General features: G+C 46.8%; 1 protein-coding gene across 1 annotated transcript in view; it reads right to left on the bottom strand.

The window, feature by feature from the left end:
* LOC139155495 (NACHT, LRR and PYD domains-containing protein 12-like) overlaps positions 1-27943 on the bottom strand; it is a 93560-nt gene that overhangs the window by 20825 nt on the left and 44792 nt on the right. Inside the window, exons 6-16 of the mRNA XM_070730643.1 lie at positions 18907-19077; positions 18325-18495; positions 13898-14068; positions 8845-9015; positions 8218-8388; positions 7030-7200; positions 6673-6843; positions 6160-6330; positions 5808-5978; positions 5291-5461; positions 4097-4267 (exon numbers count right to left, since the gene is read on the bottom strand). Coding sequence (XP_070586744.1) covers positions 4097-4267; positions 5291-5461; positions 5808-5978; positions 6160-6330; positions 6673-6843; positions 7030-7200; positions 8218-8388; positions 8845-9015; positions 13898-14068; positions 18325-18495; positions 18907-19077 — 1881 coding nt within the window. The remainder of the gene's footprint in view (positions 1-4096; positions 4268-5290; positions 5462-5807; positions 5979-6159; positions 6331-6672; positions 6844-7029; positions 7201-8217; positions 8389-8844; positions 9016-13897; positions 14069-18324; positions 18496-18906; positions 19078-27943) is intronic.

Raw genomic sequence — 27943 nt, 5'->3', positions numbered from 1 at the left:
AACAATCACCTCAATAATAATAACACTATAATAACAGATATCGTGGTCCCTGCTTTAGACAGTGTTTATCTCCTTAGAGTCAATAACAATGAAGTGGGTCTTACAGGAACACTCTAAAGGAGCTGTGATAGAATGGCTTTATTTCTTGCAGGAGTTCGATCTTGAAATTAACACCTTCATCCTAGCACGGTGCAATATTTTCGCTTGTACTTTCATCTTAAACTAAAACTGGCGATGAAAGTCTGGTATTACTAGGAAATTAAAATGATATCTCATGGCCATTGCACTAACCTTGGCATGAAAGTCATTACTACTTCTAGAAACGACAATCTAGCTGCACCCGAGCCATAAATTGGCTTTCCTCCGTGAGGGGGTTTGCCGGAGATTGGGAGACAAAATCCCTAGCCCTTAGAGAAGTCCTGACATGTATATCTCCAGGCCCCAACTTTATTATTAATATTATCTTTCAGTTACTCATCCAGGAAGGCCTGCTTCTGACAGCCCCAATATTATTAAAGTCAATACGTACAATGGCTTTACATTTGAATAATGTGAAAAATAGAATATTGGCTCCACAATTCATGAAAACATAATGATTACTGCACACAATTGTTTCAGGATCTGATAAATAATGGAAATCCATAGGTGCTATTGCTAACACGTTGCAAGCCGCCCTGAGTCCAAGGAGGAGGGAGGCACAAAAATTGAATAAATAAATAAATAAATAAATAAATAAATAAATAAATAAATAAATAAATAAATAAATAAATAAATAAATAAATAAATAAATAAATAAATAAATAAATAAATAAATAAATAAATAAATAAATAAATAAATAAATAAATAAATAAATAAATAAATAAATAAATAAATAAATAAATAAATAAATAAATAAATAAATAAATAAATAAATAAATAAATAGGAGCTGGCACAGAGGAGTAAAGTTGAACCAGTTCTCCCTTTGTGCAATGTATAACCAATTAAGTATGGTCATACTCATGAAAAGGCTATTTCATAAGTAGAATATTAGCTCCACAATTCATGTACACATAATGATCACTGCGCACAACTGTTTCAGGATCTGATAAATAGTGGAAATCCATAGTCTAAGGAGGAGGGCGGCATAAAATTGAATCAAACCATCAATCAATCAATCAGTAAATAAATAGGAGCTGGAACAGAGGAATAAAGTTGAACCAGTTCTCCCTTTGTGCAATGCATAACCAATTAAGCATGGTCATACTCATGAAAAGGCTAATTCATAAGAATAACAGGCAAACATGTTTGACAAGGAGGGTTGCCATTAAGGCCAAGTTTTAAATTGAAAATGAAACATAATAAAGTACATTTCCAGTATGATTACATTGTACCTATCTATTGAGAGAAAATTGGTATTTCATAACAATAACAGCTATTGTTTCTATTTCATCATAACTCCCCTCAGATCAAGATAATGAGCCAGAGATCCTGCCAGATTTTCATCACAATTAGATTATTTTGATATTCTTCTGTTTTCAAGTTTTGTTTGCTTACATCTCAAAGAGATAAAAATTAAAGGCCTGCTGAACTTAATAGCTTGTAAAATTCAGTACATTATATCTATAATTATATCCCAAGCAATATGCATCCATTTTGCATATCAGGCATATAAAATTTGTCTATTTCTGATAGGTCTAAACTCTGATTTTATCAAAATGTTATCCACCTTTTAATATATATATATATATATATATATATATATATATATATATATATATATATATATATACAGTATATATATATAAACACACCTACACCCATATATACACATATACACACGCATATATATACATATATACATACACATACACACACACATACATATATAAAATCTATTTATTTGTGTATTTAATTATTTAAAGGAGGAGGAGAAATATTGCTCTGATTCTTCTCCTGCCCTTAACACAATTCCCATCAGGTTTTGTTTGCTTGTTTGTTTTAATTTGTAGTATTTTGGCAACCAAGAACTGTTTAAAAACGAATGTTATGTCATCAATTAAATAACACTGGGATAAGAACTGTAATATAGTTCAAATGGAAATAATTGATCACTATATACCAGTATCATGTCTCTAGTTCTGCCAAATTGAAGAAACAAACCTGAACAGAATGAATTAGTAAATGGACATCTAAGTTGAATTAAATAATCATTTGTAAAAATAAAATAAATTATTTATTATTCCTGCATCATGAAAATTATTCTGGTTTATAAACAGTGGCTGTGGGAGAAGAAAACAACTCAGAAAAGGCTCTTTCTGCTCCTCAGTACCCAAAGCTTCCCAATTCCTGATTAACTTGCATGTGGGAACTGTTGAAATCAATGTTGGGAAATTCTCGGTTCAAACATTACATAACGTACATATACAATGGTAGGAATCAAATATCCCATTTTGTTTATAGCCCAAGATCAGTTTGAATTCACAGCATATGTATTTAAAAGGAATATATGTTTCATTTCTGTGTTCAATTCTCATAATCTGTATCCTAATTTTTATTTTGGTTTATATTTTCCAATAGTTTACTGTGCTCTTTTTTAATATAGACTTTTGTAATATCACATTTGTATCAAGTCTTAGGGGGGGGGGGGAAATTAGTCCTCTTTTGGTGCATGAAATCCATTAATATTAATCAATTTAATTTCTTCTTGGCATGCTTAAGGCAGACTTACCCCCCTCCCCCGTGAAAGCAAAGCTAGAACGGGGGGGGTGAGGTCTCACCACGCGGCACACCCCCCCCCAGTGCCGCCGTGCACGCGGCCCGCTCGAGACCGCTGAATCCAGCGGAGAAACACAAACTACAGTACGTGGGGGGGGAGGGAAAAAGGCCTCCTCGCTACTGCCGCTCACTCCCCAGCACACGCCTTGGTTGCCCGGCCTCGAAACGCTCCGGCGACTCGCCAGCCGGGCCGTCAGGGACCTTGATCAAGGCATTATTCTACCTACCGCCTCCCCCCTCCCCCCCTCCACGAAAGCAAAGCTAGGCGCATCCAAACCTAGGCTCTTGCTGTGCAGGAAACAAACGGGGGGGGGGGGGTGAAAGGCTCGCCACGTGGATCACTGCAGGCGCTGCCCTGCGCGTGGCCCATTCGAGGCCCCTGGATTCCGCGGCGAAACACTAAACACGTGGGGGAAGCGGGGAAAAGGCCTCCCCACTGCAGCCGCTCTCTCTACAGTGCCCGCCTTGGATGCTTGGCACCAAAACGCTCCGGGCAAGCTGCCAGCTGGGCTGTCAGAGCCATTGTTAATCTACCTGGGCAGCGCCCGAGATTGGACCCCAGGCCCCGAAACCGTGAAGCCCCCAGGCAACCCGGTAAAGCCCTTACGCGCCCCATTGCTACAGCCATCCGACCACCCCCTTTCCCCAAGAAAGCAAACCGAGACGGGAAAAAGGTGAATCTCCGAAGCTCGTAGCTGTCCTGTGGGCAATCCGTTCTGTGGCAAGCTCGAGGGCAAGAGAAGCCGGGGGGGGGACAAGCAAGCCCTGATAAAGGGCACACACCCCGCCCCTCGGCTTTCCCAGAATGCCCGAGCGGCCGCTGATTGCTCTGGGGCGTTCCCGCGCTATCGCGAGGAACGCCCCCCAGCTGATGGGGGAGCCGAGTTGGTTCCCGCCATTGGCAACTTTCGGCCAGGCATTATTTTGCCCGGCCTTTCATTTTAGAGAGAATGGAAGTAAATGTTTTTCTGAATGGCAACTGAAACTGCCTCTCCCAGATATATTCCCAGAATATTAATGGTCAAAAACAGTGGTGCGTGAAAATACAAGCATGCAATTTATTACCTTAGGAATTAAGGAATATATGGCAGTGAAATGTATTCAAGGGAAAAAACAAAGTCCAGTTGCATTTTGGGAGGGGAGGGGGAAGCACTTTTGGGGCAACCATAACCTAGATGACTGAGAATATACATGGACAAAACCATGGAATGTGTTTCATAGGCACTAAAGGAAATGTGATTATGTGTGGCAAATCCTCTCCCTGAATACATTTCCTGAGTATTAATTGCCCAAGGTTGATTCCACAGACCAAACTGAAAGGAAAAATAACTGCCACTTACTTTAGTGTCTCTATTGTACATTCTGGTTTTTTGAGCCCATCACACAGCACTTCCATTATTTTGTCATCTAGGTTATTGAGCAACAACGTTAATTCTCTCAAACGCTGGTTTTTCCTGAGTACTTCTGCAAGATTCCTGCTGCAAGATTCTGTCAGGATCTCTCCAGCAAGCCTGCACAAACGTTTGAAAAAAGTATTATCTTCTGACAAACAAGCCTGGAATATATTTTAGAGAGAATGGAAGTAAATGTTTTCCTGAATGGCAACTGAAACTGCCTCTCCCAGATATACAGTGATCTCTCGAGTTTCGCAATCTCGATTATTGCGAAACGCTATATCGCGATTTTCCCACCCGATGATGTCACTCTCTTCCTTTCTCATCTTTCTTTCTCTCTCTCATTCTCTATCTTGCTTCTTCCTCTCTCACACTCTCTTCCTCCCTCTCTCATCTCTTTCTTTCCTTCTCTCTCTTTCTCTATCTCTCCCCCTCTTGCTGGCGGGCGGCGGGCAGGCGAGCGGGGGCATCCGCGAGGAGCCGGGGTTTCCCCTTTGCGTGGGCAGCGGGGAAACCCCGATCTTTGTATGCTCGCTGCTGCTGCGGCCGCCCAGCAGCTGATCTGATCGGCAGCGCAGCAGCAGCGAGCAGATGAAGAACGGGTTTCCCCGCCGCCCACGCAAAGGGGAAACCCCGATTCGGCTCCTAGCTGCTGCCGCGCTGCCATCCAGATCAGCTGCTGGGCGGCCGAAGGAACCTTCCCTGGGTCTTCCCCTTTGCGTGGGCGGCGGGGAAGACCCAGGGAAGGTTCCTTCGGCCGCCCAGCAGCTGATCTGGTCGGCAGCGCGGCAGCAGCGAGGAGCCGAATTGGGGTTTCCCCTTTGCGTGGGCGGCGGGGAAACCCGATCTTCGTCTGCTCGCTGCTGCTGCGCTGCCGACCAGATCAGCTGCTGGGCGGCCGCAGCAGCAGCGAGCAGATAAAGATCGGGGTTTCCCCGCCGCCCACGCAAACTCCACCATCTGCGCATGCGCCATGCGCAGATGGTGTTTTTACTTCCGCAACCTTACATCGCGAAAAATCGATTATCGCGAGAGGTCTTGGAACGGAACCCTCGCGATAATCGAGGGATCACTGTATTCCCAGAATATTAATGGTCAACAACAGTGGTGCAGTGGTGAAAGTGCAAAAACATCACTTACTCTAGTGTCTTTACAGTACACTCTGGATGTTTGAGGCCCTCACACAGCACTTCCATTGCTTCGTTATCGTCATTGTTGACCTTCAAGTATAACGTTTTCAATCTCTGTTTTTTCCTGATCACTTCTGCAAGATGCCTACTGCCAGATTTGGTGATGACCCCTTCAGTAAGGCTGTGCAGAAAAGGAGGAAAAATAACAATGATCTATGCAAGCATGCAAATACAAGCATGCAATTCATTACCTTAGGAATTAAAGGAATATATGGCAGTGAAATGTATTCAAGGGAAAAAACAAAGTCCAATTGCATTTTGGGAGGGGAGGGGGAAGCACTTTTGGGGCAACCATAACCTAGATGACTGAGAATATACATGGACAAAACCATGGAATATGTTTCATAGGCACTAAAGGAAATGTGATTATGTGTGGCAAATCCTCTCCCTGAATACATTTCCTGAGTATTAATTGCCCAAGGTTGATTCCACAGGCCAAACTGAAAGGAAAAATAACTGCCACTTACTTTAGTGTCTCTATTGTACATTCTGGTTTTTTGAGCCCATCACACAGCACTTCCATTATTTTGTCATCTAGGTTATTGAGGAACAGCGTTAATTCTCTCAAACGCTGGTTTTTCCTGAGTACTTCTGCAAGATTCCTGCTGCAAGATTCTGTCAGGATCTCTCCAGCAAGCCTGCACAAACGTTTGAAAAAAGTATTATCTTCTGACAAACAAGCCTGGAATATATTTTAGAGAGAATGGAAGTAAATGTTTTCCTGAATGGCAACTGAAACTGCCTCTCCCAGATATATTCCCAGAATATTAATGGTCAAAAACAGTGGTGCAGTGGTGAAAGAGCAAAAACATCACTTACTGTAGTGTCTGTACAGTACACTCTGGATGTTTGAGGCCTTCACACAGCACTTCCATTGCTTCGTTATCATCATTGTTGACCTTCAAGTATAACGTTTTCAATCTCTGTTTTTTCCTGATTACTTCTGCAAGATGCCTACTGCCAGATTTGGTGATGACCTTTTCAGTAAGCCTGTGCAGAAAAGGAGGAAAAATAACAATCATCTATACAAGCATGCAAATACAAGTATACAATTCATTACCTTAGGAATTAAAGGAATATATGGCAGTGAAATGTATTCAAGGGAAAAAACAAAGTCCAATTGCATTTTGGGATGGGAGGGGGAAGCACTTTTGGGGCAACCATAACCTAGATGACTGAGAACATGGACAAAACCATGGAATATGTTTCATAGGCACTAAAGGAAATGTGATTATGTGTGGCAAATCCTCTCCCTGAATACATTTCCTGAGTATTAATTGCCCAAGGTTGATTCCACAGGCCAAACTGAAAGGTAAAATAACTGCCACTTACTTTAGTGTCTCTATTGTACATTCTGGGTTTTTGAGCCCATCACACAGCACTTCCATTATTTTGTCATCTAGGTTATTGAGGAACAGCGTTAATTCTGTCAAACGCTGGTTTTTCCTGAGTACTTCTGCAAGATTCCTGCTGCAAGATTCTGTCAGGATCTCTCCAGCAAGCCTGCACAAACGTTTGAAAAAAGTATTATCTTCTGACAAACAAGCCTGGAATATATTTTAGAGAGAATGGAAGTAAATGTTTTCCTGAATGGCAACTGAAACTGCCTCTCCCAGATATACTGTATTCCCAGAATATTAATGGTCAAAAACAGTGGTGCAGTGGTGAAAATGCAAAAACATCACTTACTCTAGTGTCTTTACAGTACACTCTGGATGTTTGAGGCCCTCACACAGTACTTCCATTGCTTCGTTATCGTCATTGTTGACCTTCAAGTATAACGTTTTCAATCTCTGTTTTTTCCTGATCACTTCTGCAAGATGCCTACTGCCAGATTTGGTGATGACCCCTTCAGTAAGCCTGTGCAGAAACGGAGGAAAAATAACAATCATCTATACAAGCATGCAAATAGAAGTATACAATTGATAATCTAAGAAAAATAACAATGATCTATGCAAGCATGCAAATACAAGCATGCAATTTATTACCTTAGGAATTAAAGGAATATATGGCAGTGAAATGTATTCAAGGGAAAAAACAAAGTCCAGTTCCATTTTGGGAGGGGAGGGGGAAGCACTTTTGGGGCAACCATAACCTAGATCAGTGTTTTTCAACCAGTGTGCCGTGGCACACTAGTGTGCCGCGAGACATTGTCAGGTGTGCCGCGAAGCTCAGAGAGAGAAAGAAAACAAGACAGAAAGAAAGAAAGAGAAAGAGAAAGAGAGAGAGAAAGCAAGCAAGAGAGAGAGAAAGAAAACAAGAGAAAGAAAGACAGAGAAAGCAAGCAAGAGAGAGAGAAAGAGAATAAGAGAGAAAGAAAGCAAGAGGGAGCAAGAGAGCAAGAAAGAAAGCAAGAGAGAGAGAGAGAAAGAGAGGGAGGGAGGGAAGGTGGGAGAGAGAAAGACATAGAGGGAGGTATGGAGGGAGAGAGAAATAGAGCAAAAAAGAGGAAACAAGGGAGAAAGAAAGAGGGATGGAGAGAGAGAGAGAAAAAAAAAGAGGAAGGGAGAGAAAGAGGGAGGGAGAAATAGAGCGAAAGGAAGAGATAATTTTTTGTCCAAACTTTTTTTATTTATTTATTTATTTATTTATTTATTATTTGGATTTGTATGCCGCCCCTCTCCGAAGACTCCCCCCCCCAATCTGCCCCATGGTTTTGTAAATGTAAAAAATGTGCCGCGGCTCAAAAAAGGTTGAAAATCACTGACCTAGATGACTGAGAATATACATGGACAAAACCATGGAATGTGTTTCATAGGCACTAAAGGAAATGTGATTATGTGTGGCAAATCCTCTCCCTGAATACATTTCCCGAGTATTAATTGCCCAAGGATGATTCCACAGACCAAACTGAAAGGAAAAATAACTGCCACTTACTTTAGTGTCTCTATTGTACATTCTGGTTTTTTGAGCCCATCACACAGCACTTCCATTATTTTGTCATCTAGGTTATTGAGGAACAGCGTTAATTGTCTCAAACGCTGGTTTTTCCTGAGTACTTCTGCAAGATTCCTGCTGCAAGATTCTGTCAGGATCTCTCCAGCAAGCCTGCACAAACGTTTGAAAAAAGTATTATCTTCTGACAAACAAGCCTGGAATAAATTTTAGAGAGAATGGAAGTAAATGTTTTTCTGAATGGCAACTGAAACTGCCTCTCCCAGATATATTCCCAGAATATTAATGGTCAAAAACAGTGGTGCGTGAAAATACAAGCATGCAATTTATTACCTTAGGAATTAAAGGAATATATGGCAGTGAAATGTATTCAAGGGAAAAAACAAAGTCCAGTTGCATTTTGGGAGGGGAGGGGGAAGCACTTTTGGGGCAACTATAACCTAGATGACTGAGAATATGCATGGACAAAACCATGGAATGTGTTTCATAGGCACTAAAGGAAATGTGATTATGTGTGGCAAATCCTCTCCCTGAATACATTTCCTGAGTACTAATTGCACAAGGATGATTCCACAGACCAAACTGAAAGGAAAAATAACTGCCACTTACTTTAGTGTCTCTATTGTACATTCTGGGTTTTTGAGCCCATCACACAGCAATTCCATTATTTTGTCATCTAGATTATTGAGCAACAACGTTAATTCTCTCAAACTCTGGTTTTTCCTGAGTACTTCTGCAAGATTCCTGCTGCAAGATTCTGTCAGGATCTCTCCAGCAAGCCTGCACAAACGTTTGAAAAAAGTATTATCTTCTGACAAACAAGCCAGGAATATATTTTAGAGAGAATGGAAGTAAATGTTTTCCTGAATGGCAACTGAAACTGCCTCTCCCAGATATATTCCCAGAATTTTAATGGTCAAAAACAGTGGTGCGTGAAAATACAAGCATGCAATTTATTACCTTAGGAATTAAGGAATATATGGCAGTGAAATGTATTCAAGGGAAAAAACAAAGTCCAGTTGCATTTTGGGAGGGGAGGGGGAAGCACTTTTGGGGCAACTATAACCTGGATGACTGAGAATACAGTGATCCCTCGAGTTTCGCGATCTCGATCTTCGCGAAACGCTATATCGCGATTTTTCAGCAATTGTGACCATCTCGATCTTCGCTAACGCTATATCGCAATTTTTCCCACCCGATGAGGTCACTCTCTTCCTTCCTTTCTCATCTTTCTTTCTCTCTCTCTTTCTCTATGTGGCTTCTTCCTCTCTCACACTCTCTTCCTCCCTCTCTCATCTCTCTTTCCTTCTCTCTCTTTCTCTCCCCCACTTGCTCTCGAGTGGCCGCCTAGCAGCTGATCTGCTCGGCAGCGCAGCAGCAGCGAGGAGCCGAAGATCTTCGGCTCCTCGCTGGTGCTGCGCTGCCGAGCAGATCAGCTGCTAGGCGGCTGAAGGAACCTTCCCTGGGTCTTCCCCGCCGCCTCGGATCCCGCTGATGCCCGCCCGCCGTTTGCCGCTTGCCCCGTTCGCCCGCCGCTTGCCCCGTTCGCCCGCCGCTCGCCTCGTTCGCCCGACGCTCGCCTCGTACGCCCGCCGCTCCCCTCGTTCGCCCGCCGCTCCCCTCGTTCCCCCGCCTCGTTCGCTCGCTCCGTTCACCCACCTCGTTCACCCGCCTTGTTCGCTCGCCTCGTTCCCCCGCCTCGTTCGCCCGCCCCGTTCACCCACCTCGTTCACCCACCTCGTTCACCCGCCTCGTTTCCCCGCCTCGTTCGCTCGCCTCGTTCACCCGCCTCATTCGCTCGCCCCGTTTGCTCGCCCCGTTCCCCCGCCTCGTTCCCCCGCCTCGTTCGCTCGCCCCGTTCACCCGCCTCGTTCACCCGCCTCGTTCGCTCGCCCCGTTCCCCCGCCTCGTTCCCCCGCCTCATTCACCCGCCTCGTTCGCCCGCCCCGTTCACCCGCTTCGTTCCCCCGCCTGGTTCCCCCGCCTCGTTCGCTCGCCCCGTTCACCCTCTTCGTTTCCCCGCCTCGTTCGCTCGCCTCGTTCACCCGCCTCGTTCGCCCGCCCCGTTCACCCGCTTCGTTCCCCCGCCTCGTTCCCCCGCCTCGTTCGCTCGCCCCGTTCACCCGCCTCGTTTCCCCGCCTCCTTCGCCTGCCCCTCTCCCCGGCAACTTTTTGCCTGAGAGGGAAGGTGAAATGCCCCTCGTAGCAGCTGCTACGAGTGGCGTTTCACTTTCCCTCTAAGGCAAAAAGATTCCGGCATTCTGGGATGATGGGGCCAGACTTCCCAGGCGGAAGGCGTGCCCCTCTCCCCGGCAACTTTTTGCCTGAGAGGGAAGGTGAAATGCCCCTCGTAGCAGCTGCTACGAGTGGCGTTTCACTTTCCCTCTAAGGCAAAAAGATTCCGGCATTCTGGGATGACGGGGCCGGACTTCCCAGGCGGAAGGTGTGCCCCTCTCCCCGGCAACTTTTTGCCTGAGAGGGAAGGTGAAATGCCCCTCGTAGCAGCTGCTACGAGTGGCGTTTCACTTTCCCTCTAAGGCAAAAAGATTCCGGCATTCTGGGATGATGGGGCCGGACTTCCCAGGCGGAAGGCGTGCCCCTCTCCCTGGCAACTTTTTGCCTGAGAGGGAAGGTGAAATGCCCCTCGTAGCAGCTGCTACGAGTGGCATTTCACTTTCCCTCTAAGGCAAAAAGATTCCGGCATTCTGGGATGATGGGGCTGGACTTCCCAGGCAGAAGGCGTGCCCCTCTCCCCGGCAACTTTTTGCCTGAGAGGGAAGGTGAAATGCCCCTCGTAGCAGCTGCTACGAGTGGCGTTTCACTTTCCCTCTAAGGCAAAAAGATTCCGGCATTCTGGGATGATGGGGCCGGACTTCCCAGGCGGAAGGCGTGCCCCTCTCCCCGGCAACTTTTTGCCTGAGAGGGAAGGTGAAATGCCCCTCGTAGCAGCTGCTACGAGTGGCGTTTCACTTTCCCTCCAAGGCAAAAAGGTGCCGGCATTCTGGGATGATGGGGCCGGACTTCCCAGGCGGAAGGCGTGCCCCTCTCCCCGGCATGTTTTTGCCTTGGAGGGAAGGTGAAATGCCCCTCGTGAAATGTCCCTCGGGGCTGGCAGCGCCTGACGCAGCGGGGAACATTGGTGCGGGAGGCAGGAGAGGACTGGGTGACCGGAGTAGCAGCGCCGCCGCCGTCGCCGCCACGCCCGGCTCGAATTCCCGGGCTGCTTGGCAGTGGAGGCTCGGCCGAAAGGGGCTGGAGACGCAGAGATTTGCCTCCCACCCCTCGCCCGTGCTGCCGGCGCGTCATCTTCCCTCCCAGACAAAAAGGCCAGCTTTCGGGGAGGAAGGGGCGTGCTCGGCTCCAGCCCCTCACCGCCACGCCTGGCCCGGCCAAACAGCCAGGGAGGCTTGGCCGAAAGGGGCTGGAGACGCAGAGCCGAGCACGCCCCTTCCTCCCCGAAAGCTGGCCTTTTTGTCTGGGAGGGAAGATGACGCGCCGGCGGCACGGGCGAGGGGTGGGAGGCAAATCTCTGCGTCTCCAGCCGATGTTCCCTGCCACGCCCGGCTCGAATTCCCTGGCTGCTTGGCAGTGGAGGCTCGGGCAAAAGGGGCTGGAGACGCAGAGATTTGCCTCCCACCCCTCGCCCGTGCTGCCGGCGCGTCATCTTCCCTCCCAGACAAAAAGGCCAGCTTTCGGGGAGGAAGGGGCGTGCTCGGCTCCAGCCCCTCACCGCCACGCCCGGCCCGGCCAAACAGCCAGGGAGGCTTGGCCGAAAGGGGCTGGAGACGCAGAGCCGAGCACGCCCCTTCCTCCCCGAAAGCTGGCCTTTTTGTCTGGGAGGGAAGATGACGCGCCGGCGGCACGGGCGAGGGGTGGGAGGCAAATCTCTGCGTCTCCAGCCGATGTTCCCTGCCACGCCCGGCTCGAATTCCCTGGCTGCTTGGCAGTGGAGGCTCGGGCAAAAGGGGCTGGAGACGCAGAGATTTGCCTCCCACCCCTCGCCCGTGCTGCCGGCGTGTCATCTTCCCTCCCAGACAAAAAGGCCAGCTTTCGGGGAGGAAGGGGCGTGCTTGGCTCCAGCCCCTCACCGCCACGCCCGGCCCGGCCAAACAGCCAGGGAGGCTCGGCCGAAAGGGGCTGGAGACGCAGAGCCGAGCACGCCCCTTCCTCCCCGAAAGCTGGCCTTTTTGTCTGGGAGGGAAGATGACGCGCCGGCGGCACGGGCGAGGGGTGGGAGGCAAATCTGCATCTCCAGCCCCTTTCCTCCGAGCCCCACCAGCCAAGCAGCCAGGGAAGCCGAGCTGGGCGTGGCAGGGAACATCGGCTGGAGACGCAGAGATTTGCCTCCCACCCCTCGCCCGTGCCGCCGGCGCGTCATCTTCCCTCCCAGACAAAAAGGCCGGCTTTCGGGGAGGAAGGGGCGTGCTCGGCTCTGCGTCTCCAGCCCCTTTCGGCCGAGCCTCCCTGGCCAAACAGCCAGGGAATCCGGGCCGGGCGTGGCGGTGACAGCGGCAGTGTTGCTGCTCCGGTCGCCCGATTGTCTCCTGCCTCCCGCGCCGATGTTCCACGCCCGGCTCGGCTTCCCTGGCTGCTTGGCCGGGGGGGCTCGGCCGAAAGTGGCTAGAGACGCAGATTTGCCTCCCACCCCTCGCTCGTGCTGCCGGTGCGTCATCTTCCCTCCCAGACAAAAAGGCCAGCTTTCGGGGAGGAAGGGGCGTGCTCGGCTCTGCATCTCCAGCCCCTCACTGCCATGCCCGGCCCGGATTCCCTGGCTGTTTGGCCAGGGAGGCTTGGCCGAAACGGGCTAGAGACGCAGAGCCGAGCACGCCCCTTCCTCCCCGAAAGCCGGCCTTTTTTGTCTGGGAGGGAAGATGACGCGCCGGCGGCACGGGCGAGGGGTGGGAGGCAAATCTCTGCATCTGCTTGCGGACACCCTAGCTCCGCTTCTCAGCTGGGAAGCAGAGTTGGGGTATCCCCGCGCTCGCGCGCGCCGTCCACCATTGCCAGCTCCGCTTCCCAGCTGAGAAGCGGAGCAGCTGCTACGAGGGGCATTTCACCTTCCCTCCCAGGCAAAAAAATGCCGGGGAGAGGGGCACGCCTTCCGCCTGAGAAGTCCGGCCCCATCATCCCAGAATGCCGGCATCTTTTTGCCTGGGAGGGAAGGTGAAATGCCCCTCGTAGCAGCTGCTCCGCTTCTCAGCTGGGAAGCGGAGCTGGCAATGGTGGAGGGCGCGCGCGAGCGCGGGGATACCCCAGCTCTGCTTCCCAGCTGAGAAGCGGAGCTAGGGTGTCCGCAAGCACGCGCACTCTTCGGGACACCCCCCCCTCCGCTTCTCAGCTGGGAAGCGGAGCTGGCAATGGCGGGCGAAGGACGGGTGGCGGTGGAAGTAAAAACACCATCTGCGCATGCGCAGATGGTGTTTTTACTTCCGCACCGCTACTTCGCGAAAAATCGATCATCGCGAGGGGTCCTGGAACGGAACCCTCGCGATGATCGAGGGATCACTGTATACATGGACAAAATCATGGAATGTGTTTTATAGGCACTAAAGGAAATATGATTATGTGTGGCAAATCCTCTCCCTGAATACATTTCCCGAGTATTAATTGCCAAAGGATGGTTCCGTAGACCAAACTGAAAGGAAAAATAACTATCTCTTACTTAAGCGTCCCTATTGTACATTCTGGTTGTTTGAGCCCATCACACAGCACTTCCATTATTTTGTCATCTGTGTTCTTGAGGAACAGTGTTAATTCTCTCAAACTCTGTTTTTTCCTGAGTACTTCAGCAAGATTCCTGCTGCAGGATTCTGTCAGGATCTCTCCAGCAAGCCTACACAAAAATGTGAAAAAAGTATGATTATCCTCTGATAAACAAGTCTGGAATATATTCTTAGTGTTATGTTTGCAAGTCACTAGAATAAAGGTGATTGCTGAGTGGAGCAGGGCGACCAATAAGAAGCCTGCTAGCGCAACAAATGGGAAGTCTGGGAGTGGCCAATAAGGAGCCTCCGGGATCAACCAATAGGAAGCTCCAGCGCGAAGTCTTGAAACATTGTCACCAATCCCTGCGCTAGTAACAATGTATATAAGGTGCGGTTTTGGCCGCTTGTTTCTTAAGTTGCTACCTGCTTGCGAGCTGGTCATTTTAAATGTTCCTGACTATTAAATAAAGAGCTGTTATCTTCTTCATTGGCCTCCAGCCTCTAATTCAACAGTGGCGACGAAGTGTTCGAGCCTTTGCATTCCAGAGATGGCTGCAGTAATGCCGCACGCATTGCCCTTCTTCAACCCTGATGAGGATACGTGGACAGCATATATGTCCAAATTTCAAATCTTCCTCCAAGCAAACAACCTAGACGACGCATCAGAGAACAGAAAACAAGCTATATTCCTCCATTACTGCAGTCCAGCGATCTACAACCTAGCTACTACGCTCGCAGATGAAAAATCCATAGAGAACATCTCCTGGACAGCTCTACAGGAAAAGCTCGTGAACCACTTCCAGCCAACGACTCCTGCTCGCATCAGCCGAAACAAATTCTCCCAGTTGAAGCAGGCTGAAGGCGAGTCAATCAATGACTTTGTCACCCGACTACGGGGCTTACTTGCAAAATGCAAATACAAAGACCCAGAAGAACAGCTAATGAACCGTCTCATCTTCGGTATGAGCAATTTGAATCTTCAGAAAAAATACCTCATCGACGAGGATGCCTCCTTACAAGACATCATAAAAGCTGTCAAAGCCACAGAAGTCTCCGACGCATCTGCCGCCGAACTCAAGCGATCAGAACCAACAGTAAACAAGGTAGCCGAAAACAACCCTACAACCACCGAAGACACCGCTGCACAACCTCCTGACCCAGCGACAGAGGAGGACTACTGTCTTCAGATTCACCGCCCATCGCAATACAACAACCCAAGGTGACCTTTTCCTCCATGTTTCGGTTGCAACGGCTCACATGCCCGATCCAGATGCCCATTCAAGGATGCTCTCTGCCGTCATTGCCATAGAAAGGGGCACATCGCCGAGGTTTGCCGAGCACCTTCACCAGGGGATTTTGCCCAACCCTGGCAGCACCAACCAAATGCGTCCAGAAATTTCAACGCTCCCTATAACCGCGGGAACTTCAAACAGACTACCGGTTTCCGCCCAGGATTCCGCAAAGGTAATTCCCCATTCACCATTAACTATAACTCTTCACCAATGCAGGGGAAACTTTTTACATCACTTTTGATTAACAATTGACCCTGCAAAATGGAAATTGATAGGGGATCCCATCATTCCATAATGCCGTGGCATAAATTTCACCTATACTTGCCACACATCCAAAAGGAACAATTAATTCCTTGGACTTCCGGACTTTCAGATTTCCAGGGAAATGCTATTCCTGTGTTGGAGTCTATCAATGTACCTGTATGTTGTGAGGGGTTTAAGGGAATGTTGCCACTAATTGTTGTAGATGGGCCTAAACATACTTTGTTGGGATTAGATTGGTTCCAGCCGCTTGGTATGGGCATTACGGGAATTCACTCCATTGCCAACTCGAATTTACCCCCGATGGATATAATGAGGGAATTTGCTGATGTATTTAAACCAGGACTGGGCACATACAGGGGCACCCCAATCTCATTTAACCTTGACCCCACAGTAGCCCCAATTCATCTCAAACCCCAGAGGGTACCCTTACCGCTGCTTCCAAAAGTTGACCAACAACTAGACAAATTAATTGCCCAAGGAATCCTAGTACCGATTGATCACGCTAAATGGGAGACCCCAATTGTCCTTCCTTTAAAACCAGATGGCTCAGTCTGAATATGTGCTGACTACAAAGCAACGATTAACAGAGCTTTGTAGCACAATGCCTACCCAATTCCAGTGGTGCAACATCTATTGCACACATTAGGAAATGGCTCCATTTTTGCCAAAATCGATTTAGCCCAGGCATGCCAGCAATTACCTGTCTCAGAGGAAACAGCGAAAATTCAAACAATAGTAACGCACCGGGGGGGCGTTTAAATGCACCCAATTACAATTCAGAGTTGCAATCACCCCAGGCATCTTCCAAAGCCTAATGGAGCACCTATTAAATAAAATCCCCGGGGTGGTGTCATATTTCGATGACATGCTGATCTCTGCAACATCAGCTTCCCAATTATGGGAAAGAATCCAACAAGCACTAACAAAATTCCAGGAAACGGGTCTCCGCATAAAACCAGATAAATGCTCGTGGGCAGTCCCCAGTGTTGAATTTCTAGGGTTCTCTATAGACAAGGAAGGCATCCATCCAACAGAAGAGAAAGTACTAGCAATAAAAAATGCCCGTCCCGACAAACAAGGCTGAATTACAATCATTTTTGGGCTTACTAAACTTTTATTCCATATTTCTCAAACAGAAAGCCATGGCAGCGGAGCCTCTCCATCGTCTACTTAAACAAGGCACAGTCTGGACATGGGGACCCACCGAACACAACGCCTTCCAAGCAATTAAAAAATTACTATCATCAGACAGTGTTCTTGTACAGTATAATATTACCATGCCTGTAACCTTAAGATGCGACACCTCCCCCTTCGATATAGGAGCTGTTCTCAGTCATACATTTCCAGACGGCACCGATGCTCCCATTGCATTTTATTCAAAAGCCAACAGAGTGGGAAACACCAAAAGGACCGTGGTCTCGCATTCATATAGACTTTGCAGGCCCATTAGCGGGCCAATCGTTCCTAATCATAGTGGACGCCTACTCAAAATGGTTGGAGGTTGTTCTAATGACCTCAACTACAATGGCAGCTACAATAAAGGCACTCCGCAAAATTTTCGCAACACATGGACTACCTGAAGTCCTGGTCGCTGACAACGGCCCACAACTGACATCCAGGCAAATGGAAGTTTTCCTAGCTGAACGTGGGATCCGCCATGCATTAACATCACCCCATTTCACAGCTACTAATGGCCGGGCTGAACGCATGGTGAGGTTCACTAAAGAAGCCCTTCACCGATCGACACCCGGAGACTGGCAACAGCAGCTGGACGAGTTCCTGATGGCCCAACACATTACCCCTTCGGCCAGCACCAAGAAAAGTCCAGCGGAGCTCCTCATGGGAAGAAAACTCCGTTCCCAACTGGACAGACTTCACCCGGAATACACCAAAGAAAGAGACAAACCAACAGGAGAGCCCGAAAGGACGTTTAAAACAGGTGACCCAGTATATGCCAAAGACTTTGACTCCAACCTCCACTGGAGGGAGGGGACCATAGAACATAGAACCGGTTCCAAATCCTATACAATCCTCCTTCACAACGGGAGGATTTGGCGAAGACACGTCGACCAAATAAGAAAACAACATCCCAAAGAATTACCCCCAAATAACAATGACATTCTCCCCACAGATCACACCATAAGAAACCAGCAAGAACAACCGTTCTACTCACCGCAACATATTCAAGCATCCAGTGACAGCTGCCCTGGAACCCTGGCGGCTGGCGTTGGTATGGCTGCATCGACATCCATAGGCCAAGGCAACCTTTACCTGGACGGAGCTGCACAGGAGCCAGCCGACCAGGAGGAGAACTCCCAACAAACTGAACTGCGCAGGTCTGGGCGAGCAACCAAGCCACCAATCAGGTTACAGGATTATGTAACCTACCTAAATGACTGACAGTCATTTCGACCTATGGGGGGAGGGGTGTTATGTTTGCAAGTCACTAGAATAAAGGTGATCGCTGAGTGGAGCAGGGCGACCAATAAGGAGCCTCCGGGCTCAACCAATAGGAAGCTCCAGCGCGAAGTCTTGAAACATTGTCACCAATCCTTGTGCTAGTAACAATGTATATAAGGTGCGGTTTTGGCCACTTGTTTCTTAAGTTGCTACCTGCCTGCGAGCTGGTCACTTTAAATGTTGCTGACTATTAAATAAAGAGCTGTTATTCTCTTCATCGGCCTCCAGCCTCTGATTCAAAACAGTGAGAATTTAGTGAATTTTTTTCTGAATGGCAACTGACCTGCCTCCCCTGGATATATTCCCAGAATATTAATGGCCAAGAACAGTTGTGCAGATCAAACTGAAAGGGGAAAAACATCACTTACTCTAGTGTCTTTACAGTACACTCTGGATGTTTGAGGCCCTCACACAGCAATTCCACTGCTTCGTTATCTTCCTTGTTGAGGTACAAATATAACAATTTCAATCTCTGTTTTTTCCTGATTACTTCTGCAAGATGCCTACTGCCAGATTTGGTGATGATCCCTTCAGTAAGCCTGTGCAAAAATGGAGGGAAAATAACAATTTTCTGTTGAAAAATATAGGCATGCATTTTATTCTCATAGGAATTAAAGGAATGTATGACAGCGAAATGTATTCAAAAGAAAAAACAAAGTCCAGTTAAATTTTGGGTGGGGAGGGGGAAGCACTTTAGGGACAACCATTACCTGGATGACTGAGAATATCCATGGACAAAACTATGGAACATGTTTTATAGGCACTAAAGGAAATTATTATTATTATTATTATTATTTATTAGATTTGTATGCCGCCCCTCTCCGTAGACTCCGTAGACTCGTAGACTCGTAGACCGTGGCAAATCCTCTCCCTGAATACATTTCCAGAGTATTAATTGCCAAAGGATGGTTCTGCAAAACAGGCTGAATGGAAAAATAACCGCCACTTACTTTAGCGTCTCTATTGTACATTCTGGCTGTTTGAGCCCATCACACAGCACTTCCATTATTTTGTCATCTGGGTTCTTGAGGTACAGCGTTAATTCTCTCAATCTCTGATTCTTCCTGAGTACTTCAGCAAGATGCCTGCTGCAGGATTCGATCAGGATCTCTCCAGAAAGTCTGTAGAAAAATGCATATAGCTTTTTTTTATAGCAACTGAGGGGGACATAATTATGCTTGAGCTGCTTTTCAGTGGATATATCAAGCTTGCAGAGAAGGACCGTTGTACTTAACTGAACAGGATGTAATTATGCTTGAGCTGCTTTTCACTGAATATATTTCCACAATGTTAAATATCAAGAGACGGTTGCAGAGATCAAATTGAAAGGATGGAAAAATCACTTACCATATTGTTTCTATTTTACATTCTGTATGACTGAGCCCATCACACAGTAGTTCCATTTTTTTGTCATGTGTGTTATTAATGGAGAAATTTAACATTCTCAATCTCTGATTTTTCCTGAGTACTTCTACAAGATTCCTGCTGCAGGATTCTGTCATGATCTCTCCACCAAGCTTGCAGAGGAGGATCGTTGTACTTAACTGAACGGTCTTCTCGATGCACTGCGAGGAGAATCCAATGTGGGTAATAGTCTAGCCTGATTGGTAGGAATTGAGTTTAAATTTAAATATTTGTTAAGTCTCGCCCTCTACGTGCCCGAATAGGCCAGTCAGAAAAATGAAGGAATGGTGTAAAAGAACAATATTTTATTTACCATAACTCAACTGGAAAGCCAAAGTGACCACAAACCAAACAGCACCCCTGGGTCCACTGCCGGGAGCTTTGGACTCTCTTCACAGTGCATCGAGAAGACCCTTCAAGTAGGTACAACGGTCCTTCTCCAATACACTGCTATGCAGAATCCATTGTGGGATATAGCCAAGTTTTAGTTCACCGGGCGGGAAGGGTGGACCAGGGGTGACGGAGAAATACACGCCCTCTGTAATATCTGCCTCCCAAAGGATGCCTCCACTGAGGCAAAGGAGTCAATGTGGGAATGCCAAATAAACATGGACGGGGATGCCCATGTTGCGGCTCTGCAAATGTCCTCCACTGACAATTGGGCAGTCCATGCTGCCATAGCAGGCGCACTGCGTGTGGAATGGGCAGTAATTCCAGATGGTACTGGGTGACAGCCCACGTTATAGGCATCTATAATGCACGCTCTAAGCCAGCAACTGAGTCTGTGTGGAAACTCTTGAACCCATGGATGAAGGGTGGAAAGACACAAATAAAGATAATGTCTATACATGAGACAAATGTCCCCAAGAGTTGAGACAGAAAGGGCAGGGAGACTCTCTTGTGATGCTGGAGGGAGAGCACCAACTGCTTGCTTTTCTCCTGACAGTCAGGGAACAGGTACACTGTACAAGTGGATGAGTCTAGGTATGCCCAAGTGGGGCAGGATCATCGTGGCGGTCATGTGGCTTTTAAGGTGGTTCACCGAAAAGCCATGCAGTTCACCGTGGTCTCGAGGTCTGCTTGTGCCTGCTCAGAGTTCACCGTGGTCTCGAGGTCCGCTCGTGGCTGCTGGGGGCTCCTGGAAAGAATGACGATGTCATCCAGGTATGCCATGAGGCATAATAAGTGATGCGCAAGTGCACTGTTAATACATCAAGCAGTTTGGTGAACGTCCTTTGGTTGATGAAAGCCTGAAGGGCATTGCCCTGTACTGGAAGTGGCATCCTTCCAGGCAAACTCTGAGAAACCACCTGTGGTCCGGATGTATGGGGACATGTAGATAGGACTCCTTCAGGTCGATTGATGTCATCCATTCTCGTGGATGAATCAAAGCCAGGATAGTCTGTAAGGAATGCATTTTGAAGCACCAATAATGGACATACAGGTTCAATTGTTGCAAGTTCAATATGAGATGCCATTTTATTTATTTATTTATTTATTTATTTAGATCAAACAAAAATAGTATTATAGTACATATTAACATAACATAACATAAGTAGAACGTTGTAATAGAAAGGATAATAAGACAATAGGACAGGGAAATTAGGCACATAAGTGCACTTATGCACACCCCTTACAGACTTCTTAGAAAAGGGGACAGGTCGATTGTAGATAATGTAAGGTTGAAGATTTCGGGGTTGGGAGAAGCAACAACAGAGTCAGGTAATGAGTTCCAGGCGGTGACCACTCTATTGCTGAAATCGTATTTTCTGCAGTCAAGTTCGGAGCAATTTACCTTCAGTTTGTATCTATTACGTGCTCTTGTGTTGTTGTTGTTGTTAAAGGTGAAGTAGTCACTGACAGGGAGTACATTATGATGTATGATTTTATGAACAACAGTTAAATCAGTTTGGAGACGATGTAGTTGTAAATTTTCTAGATTTAGTATTTGAAGTCTGGAGGGGTAGGGTAATTTGTTACGTGAGGAGGAGTGAAGGACTCTTCTTATGAAGTATTTCTGGACTCCTTCGATTGTATTAATATCTGATATGCAGTGCGGATTCCACACAGGTGAGCAATATTCTAGAATAGGTCTGACAAATGTTTTGTATGCTCTGGTTAATAAATCAGTGTTTATAGAGAAGAAGCTACGTAAGATTAGGTTTATAATTCTTAATGCTTTTTTGGCAATGTTGTTACAGTGGGCTCTAGGACTTAGGTCATTGTAAATGAGTACTCCAAGGTCTTTGACTGAGTGAGGGTCCTCTGTTAGTTCAGTTTTACCAAGTATGTATTTAGTATTTGATTATTTTTACTAATGTGTAGGATGGAGCATTTGTTGGTAGAGATTTGAAGTTGCCAGTTGCTAGACCATTCAGCTACATGGTCAGAGTCCTTTTGAAGGGTGGAAGTATTGTCAGTGGTATTAAATAGTTTAACATCATCAGCAAAGAGAACATAATTGCTTGTCATATTGTCACAGAGATCATTTATGTAGAGTATAAAGAGAGTAGGTCCTAAAACACTTCCTTAGGAGACACCACTGTTAACTGGAGCAGGATTAGATATGGCATTACCTATTTTGACCACTTGTTGTCTGTTGGACATGAACGCTGAAATCCAATCATGCAGGGATGCCATAGGATTTTAGTTTCAGAAGATGTTTGTCATGAACTACTGAGTCAAAGGCTTTGCAAAAGTCTATATAAATTGCATCTATTGATCTACCCTGGTCAAGTTGCATAGTCCATATATTGTTACAGTGTAATATTTGCAGATTGCAGGATATTTTTTTTCTAAAACTGAATTGTTTGTTGGAAAGTAGGTTATTAGTTTCAAGATGAAGTGTAATGGATTGCTTTATGATGGATTCCATGACTTTGCAAGTGACACAAGTCAGGGAGATTGGTCTGTAGTTTTCAACATTGCTTGGATCACCTTTTTTGAAGATAGGGATCACTGTGGCTAGAGACCAGAGTTTAGGTAGAACTAGTTGTAGAAGATATTTTGAAAATTATGCTTAGGGGTTCAGCCAGGGTTGAGGAGAGCTTTTTTAAGAGGTATGTGCATAGTCCGTCTGGTCTGATAGAAAGGGAAGGTTTTAGGTTGTGTAATTATTTTTTAACATTTTCCTCTGTAGATTCAATTTGTGTTAGATCATTGAAGTTAGTTGAGTTGTGACTAGGAAATGCTGAAGAAAGTGTTAAAGAGGTTAAAGAGGTGTTAAAGGGATGGGATGGATCTAGAGTCTTATTGTTTACAAAGTTATAGAAGGCATGAGTTGATTTTGTACGTAGGAGGTTTTCTTCTTGATTAATGAAATAATTGGTATATTAATAATTGGTATATAATAATTGGTATATAATTGGTAGTCTTTATTTGATGACATAAATTTTTATAGCAGTTTTTAAAGTTTGCAACGTGGCCGATATTATTTTTATGCCAGAGTTATTATTTTTTTTGGGGGGGGGGATTGTAGCTTTCTTATTTTTATTGGTAATTTATTTTTCTTGGTTTTGGTGAATATTAGAGGTACATATAATTTTATGACTTTTTGGATCTCGAGCAAAAATGTATTGTAATAGTCATCTACAGTGATACAGCCGGAAAATATTGTGGTCCAGTCAAGAGATGAGAGATAAGATTCTATGTTTTCATAGTTGGCTTTTTTAAAGTTGAAATTGGTTGTCTTGTTCTTGGGGTTGTTTATTTGAGTACATTGAGGCAAAAGTCGATTGTGCTGTGGTCGCTGTTGGAAAAGGGTTCTCTTACTTTGGGTCCATAAATTGAGTGTAAACTGTCGCAGAATATGAGGTCTAGGCAGTTGTTGAGTCTGATATTGTCTGTAACTAGTTGCACTAGTCTTAGACTAGTGATAGCCTTGTAGAGGGTTGAGTGGATGGGTTCAGTTGTGCATTCATTTAGGGATCAGTTAATATGTGGTAGGTTTAAATCACCAAGAAATATAAGAGGATGTTGGTAGGAGGTTGCCCACATTAGTAGTGTGGTTAGCTGTTCGCATGTGAGATGTCATAGTCACGGACTCTGTAACATAGGAGGAAGTGGAGTGTGGTGACTGAGGTTAGTTAACATATGATAGTTTCTGGAAGGTAAAGATCTTGTTTAACTTGGATTTCCTTTAGGTTGAGTGATTTTTTATAGAAGATTGCAACTCCACCCTCTCTTCAGATAGATCAGCAGGGGATCGGACAGGCTGGGCTGGATCAGGGTGATGGTGCACGGGCAGATCGCTGGGGTTGATTTGCTGGGGCTGGTGGTCCTGGGTTGTGCTGGTGCTGATTGGGGTTCTAAGGGCAGTAGGGATCAATCACTTACGGTCAGTTGAACCTCCGGAGTCCTGTGGTTTTCGGCTTTCACGCAGGATCACACCGGAGGTCTTGAGGACAGTGAAGACGATGGGGTAGAACCCCTAGCCCTCCTGAGAGGTCGGCACCCTGTCGATGGCATCTATGTAAAGAAGGTAATGAACCTCTTGCTGTAACAGGGCTTGTTTCTGCCAATTGGTTATTACGGGGAAGATGATGAATCTGCGAGGAGAAGGACCAATAAATTCGATACGTAGACCCTGGGAGATGGTGGGCAAGGCCCAATCGTCGGCAGAGGTGTATTCTCAGGAGGCTGTGAAATGAATTAGACGGCCTCCAATGGGAATGTCAAGAGGCAAGTCATTTGTTCTTGCAAAAAGCCCTTAGTGTTGGGCCCCTTGTAGAAATGCTTGGGCTGCTGAAATTGTCAGTTGCGATCAGTGAAACCAGATCTATCTCCTCTTAGGAATTCTGTCCATAGGCCCCTTGCGTGTATGACCTGGGGACTGGGGGCGTGGCTGAGGAAGGTTCAGTCCGAAAGGGCTACCTCCTATAGCACAGAAAAAATCGTCTGCCTTGGTGTTTGGTTGTCTTAGGCAGCACCTTTTTCTTATCTTTGTCCTCTATGAGGACAGAGTCCAAGGATTTGGCAAACAATTTTATTTCCTGAAAGGGTACAGAAGCTTGACGCCATTTAGATTTTACATCTGCCTGCCATGTGGGAAGCCACAAGAGGTGGCAGGCGGACAATGATGTTGCCAGGGCACGAGAAGAAAACCATGGTGCGCTCAAGGTTGCATCCACTGAGAATTCGGCCACCACGAGGAGCTTATTGCGGGAGTGGGAGGCACTGTCCTTCAGTGGTTCTCCGCCTACCTCTCCGGTCAGATGCAGTCAGTGTTAGTGGGGGGTCTAGGTTTCTCCATTGTGGGGTGCCTCAGGGGTCGGTCCTCTCGTCCCTGCTATTTAATATCTACATGAAACTGCTGGGCGAGATCATCCACGGGCATGGGGTGAGGTATCATCACATCTCCACCCCATGTCCAGTCAGTGAAGCAGTTGAAGTGATGTGCCAGTGCCTGGAGGTTGTAAGGGTCTGGATGGGTGTCAACAGACTCAAACTCAACCCTAATAAGACGGAGTGGCTGTGGGTTTTGCCTCCCAATGACAATTCTATTTGTCCGTTCATCACCCTGGGGGGGAGGAATTACTGACCCCCTCAGAGAGGGTCTGCAACTTGGGCATCCTCCTTGATCCACAGCTAACATTAGAGAACCATCTTTCAGCTGTGGTGAGGGGTGGGCGTTTGCCCAGGTTCACCTGTTGCACCAGGTGTGTCCCTATCTGGACCGGGACTCACTGCTCACAGTCACTCATACCCTCATCACCTCGAGGTTCGACTACTGAAATGCCCTCTACATGGGGCTACCTTTGAAGAGTGTTCGGAAACTTCAGATTGTGCAGAATGCAGCTGCGAGAGCAATCATGGGCTTCCCCATGTATGCCCATGTCACACCAACACTCTGCAGTCTGCATTGGTTGCCGATCAGTTTCTGGTCACAATTCGTGAGCTGAGGTGACTGGCAGCTGAGCAAGTGGAAGCTGGGTGGAGTGAAAGCGAGGCAAGCATGCGTGTTTGTATACGGAGCCAAGCGGAAACAAAGCAGGTGAAAGCTGAGCTGATAAGATCAAAGGCGGCTGGGTGGCTGGGAGCCCACAGGAGCTGGCTGGTGAAAGCAGGCAGATCTGGGGCACTGGTAGTGAGAGCAGCCAGTGCTGGAAGACCTGCCAGAAGAAGATCTGCGGGTCAGAGGGGCCAGGACCGACCATCGAGAGAGGAGTTGGCAAGGACAGTGGCCGGTGTACCAGGAAGCCAGAGATGTCAACTTGTGAGAGGGGCCGTCATTCAAAAGCAAACTGTGGAAACCGAGAACGTTCCTTGTATGGAGCCAGCTGAGCCAGGAGGAGACCGAAGTTACAACAATGGGGGTGAGAACTTACTTAGAAGACTGGAGACAAAGGAGATACCCCCCTTTCCCGCCCCGGACTACTATTTTTGAAAAAGACAGTCCTTTCCCTTTATTGCCTTCGGAAGAATCTTACTGTACCCTTTGTGGAAGAACTGTGACTCAGGAAACTTGTAAAGGACTGACTCGAATTAATCTAATGTATTGTATTTTTTAATGAATTGTTTTTAGTGTAAGTTTTTAGCGTAAATTAATTTAACTGATTTTATCTATATCCTTGCTATTTATTATTAGTACTAATTTTGGAGTAATTGGTATTTATTAGTATTAATTAATTAGTATTAATCTGTATTTTTAATTCTATATTCATAATTTTATATTTTAATTAAATTATTGGGGGATTTTTAATTGATGGATAAGTGGGGCGGGTGTAGTAATATGTATGGAATGAATGGTTGGTATGGCTGGGATGGGTGGGTGGGTGGGATTATGGTATGGATGAGGTAAATAGGAATGGTATGAATGACACATTTGGCCCACCTGACACGAGAGAGACAGGGGGCAGGGGGCACCTATCTCTGGGATGGCAGAGGGTCAGAATATTCCGGTGCTGCTGGGGAGAGGCAGATATGGCAGGAGCCATGGAGCTAGCCATTCCAGGGGAAGAAGGGATTGCTGCTTAATAACGATCCCTTGTTCCGGTTCCTTGAGCTCAACCCAGGGTGCTGTTGATGAGTGTAATTCTGGCTCGGGGCTCAAGCTGCTGCTACTCAATGGCAGGTCAGTGGTAAATAAAACTCTCATCATCCAGGATTTGTTCCTCTCTCTGAAATTTCCCCAGCCGGGTTTCAGGTATGGCATCAGCCTTGACCCCAGGGAAGGGGGGGAGGAGTGGCTATTATAGCCAGGGAGACCCTTTGCCTGTGTAGACTCATTGCTCCAGAGATTGCGGGTTGTGAGTCCCTCCTGGTGAAGTTGGACTTAGGGATTCAGGTGGACTTGTTGCTCACATACCTGCCTCCCAGCTCCGTGTCAACAACCCTGCCTGTGCTGCTCGAGGAGGTAGCCGGTCTGGCAGTGGGGTTCCCCAGATTTATTGTCTTGGGGGACTTTAACCTACCGTCGCTCAGCGAAACCTCTGGGCTATTGCAGGAATTCATGGTCACCATGACAACAATGGACCTGACTCAAATAGTAGCACGTCCGACTCACGAGGGGCGGCACGCACCTGGCATAGTATTCCTCTCTGAGCAATTGAGCAATGGTCTGAGACTAAGGGGCTTAGAAGTGTTGCCTTTGTCATGGTCAGACCATTTTCTATTACGGCTTGACTTCCTGGCTCCAATCCTTCCCCGCAGGAAGGCGGAACCGATTAGGCAGTTCCGCCCCAGACACCTGATGGACCCAGAGGGCTTTTAGAGGGAACTTGGGGTTATTCCAGATGCATTCGTTCACAGTTTGGCAGAGTCTCTTGCTGAAGCCTGGAACAAGACTGAGGTGGAGGCTCTTGACCGGATTGCGTCATTGCAACCTCTCCATGGCGCTAGACCCCATAGAGCTCCATGGTTCAACAAGGAGCTCCAGGAGTTGAAATGCCAGAAGAGACGTCTAGAGAAGCAATGGAGGAAGATAAGTCCAAATCTGAGCAAACACTTGTAAGAGCTTATATTAAGACTTACAAAATGGTGCTGAAGGCGGCAAGATGCCTTGATTGCATCAGCGGAATCTCACCCAGCCACTCTGTTTACGGTGACCCACTCCCTTTCTAACTAGGGGGGACTTGGGGAGCCCTTGCAGAGTAGTGCCGAGGATTTTAACACATTTATCGCTAATAAAGTAGCTCGGATCCGGGCGGACCTCAACTCCATTTGGATAACAGAGTCGACTGACAACGAGTCAGTCGAGATGACTGGGGCCCGTACTTGTCCATCTGTCTGGGAGGGATTTAATCTGATGACACCTGATGAAGTGGACAAGGCCATTGGAGCTGTGAGTTCCACCACCTATTTGCTGGATCCATGTCCCTCTTGGCTGGTTTCAGCCAGTAGAGAGGTGACATGGAGCTGGGTCCAGGAGATTGTCATTTTTCTGATGGTGTTTCCCCCCCCCCCCAATTTTGTGCTATTGTAATTCTTATTGCAGTAATCATATCTTGTATCAGATAATAATAGTCTTTTTTGAGTTTTTGATTTATTATGCCTAGAAGAAAGGTCTCTGGTTTTAATCTCAGTTTAATTGTGGTAATATCAAAAATCCATCCTTGGAGTTTTTTCCATGTCTTTTTTATTTGG

The sequence above is a fragment of the Erythrolamprus reginae genome, unplaced genomic scaffold, assembly GCF_031021105.1.
Source record: "Erythrolamprus reginae isolate rEryReg1 unplaced genomic scaffold, rEryReg1.hap1 H_23, whole genome shotgun sequence".
NCBI classification, from domain to species: Eukaryota; Metazoa; Chordata; class Lepidosauria; order Squamata; family Dipsadidae; genus Erythrolamprus; species Erythrolamprus reginae.
Note: the sequence above shows the minus strand (reverse complement) of the source record. Positions and strands in the feature narration are given on the sequence as shown.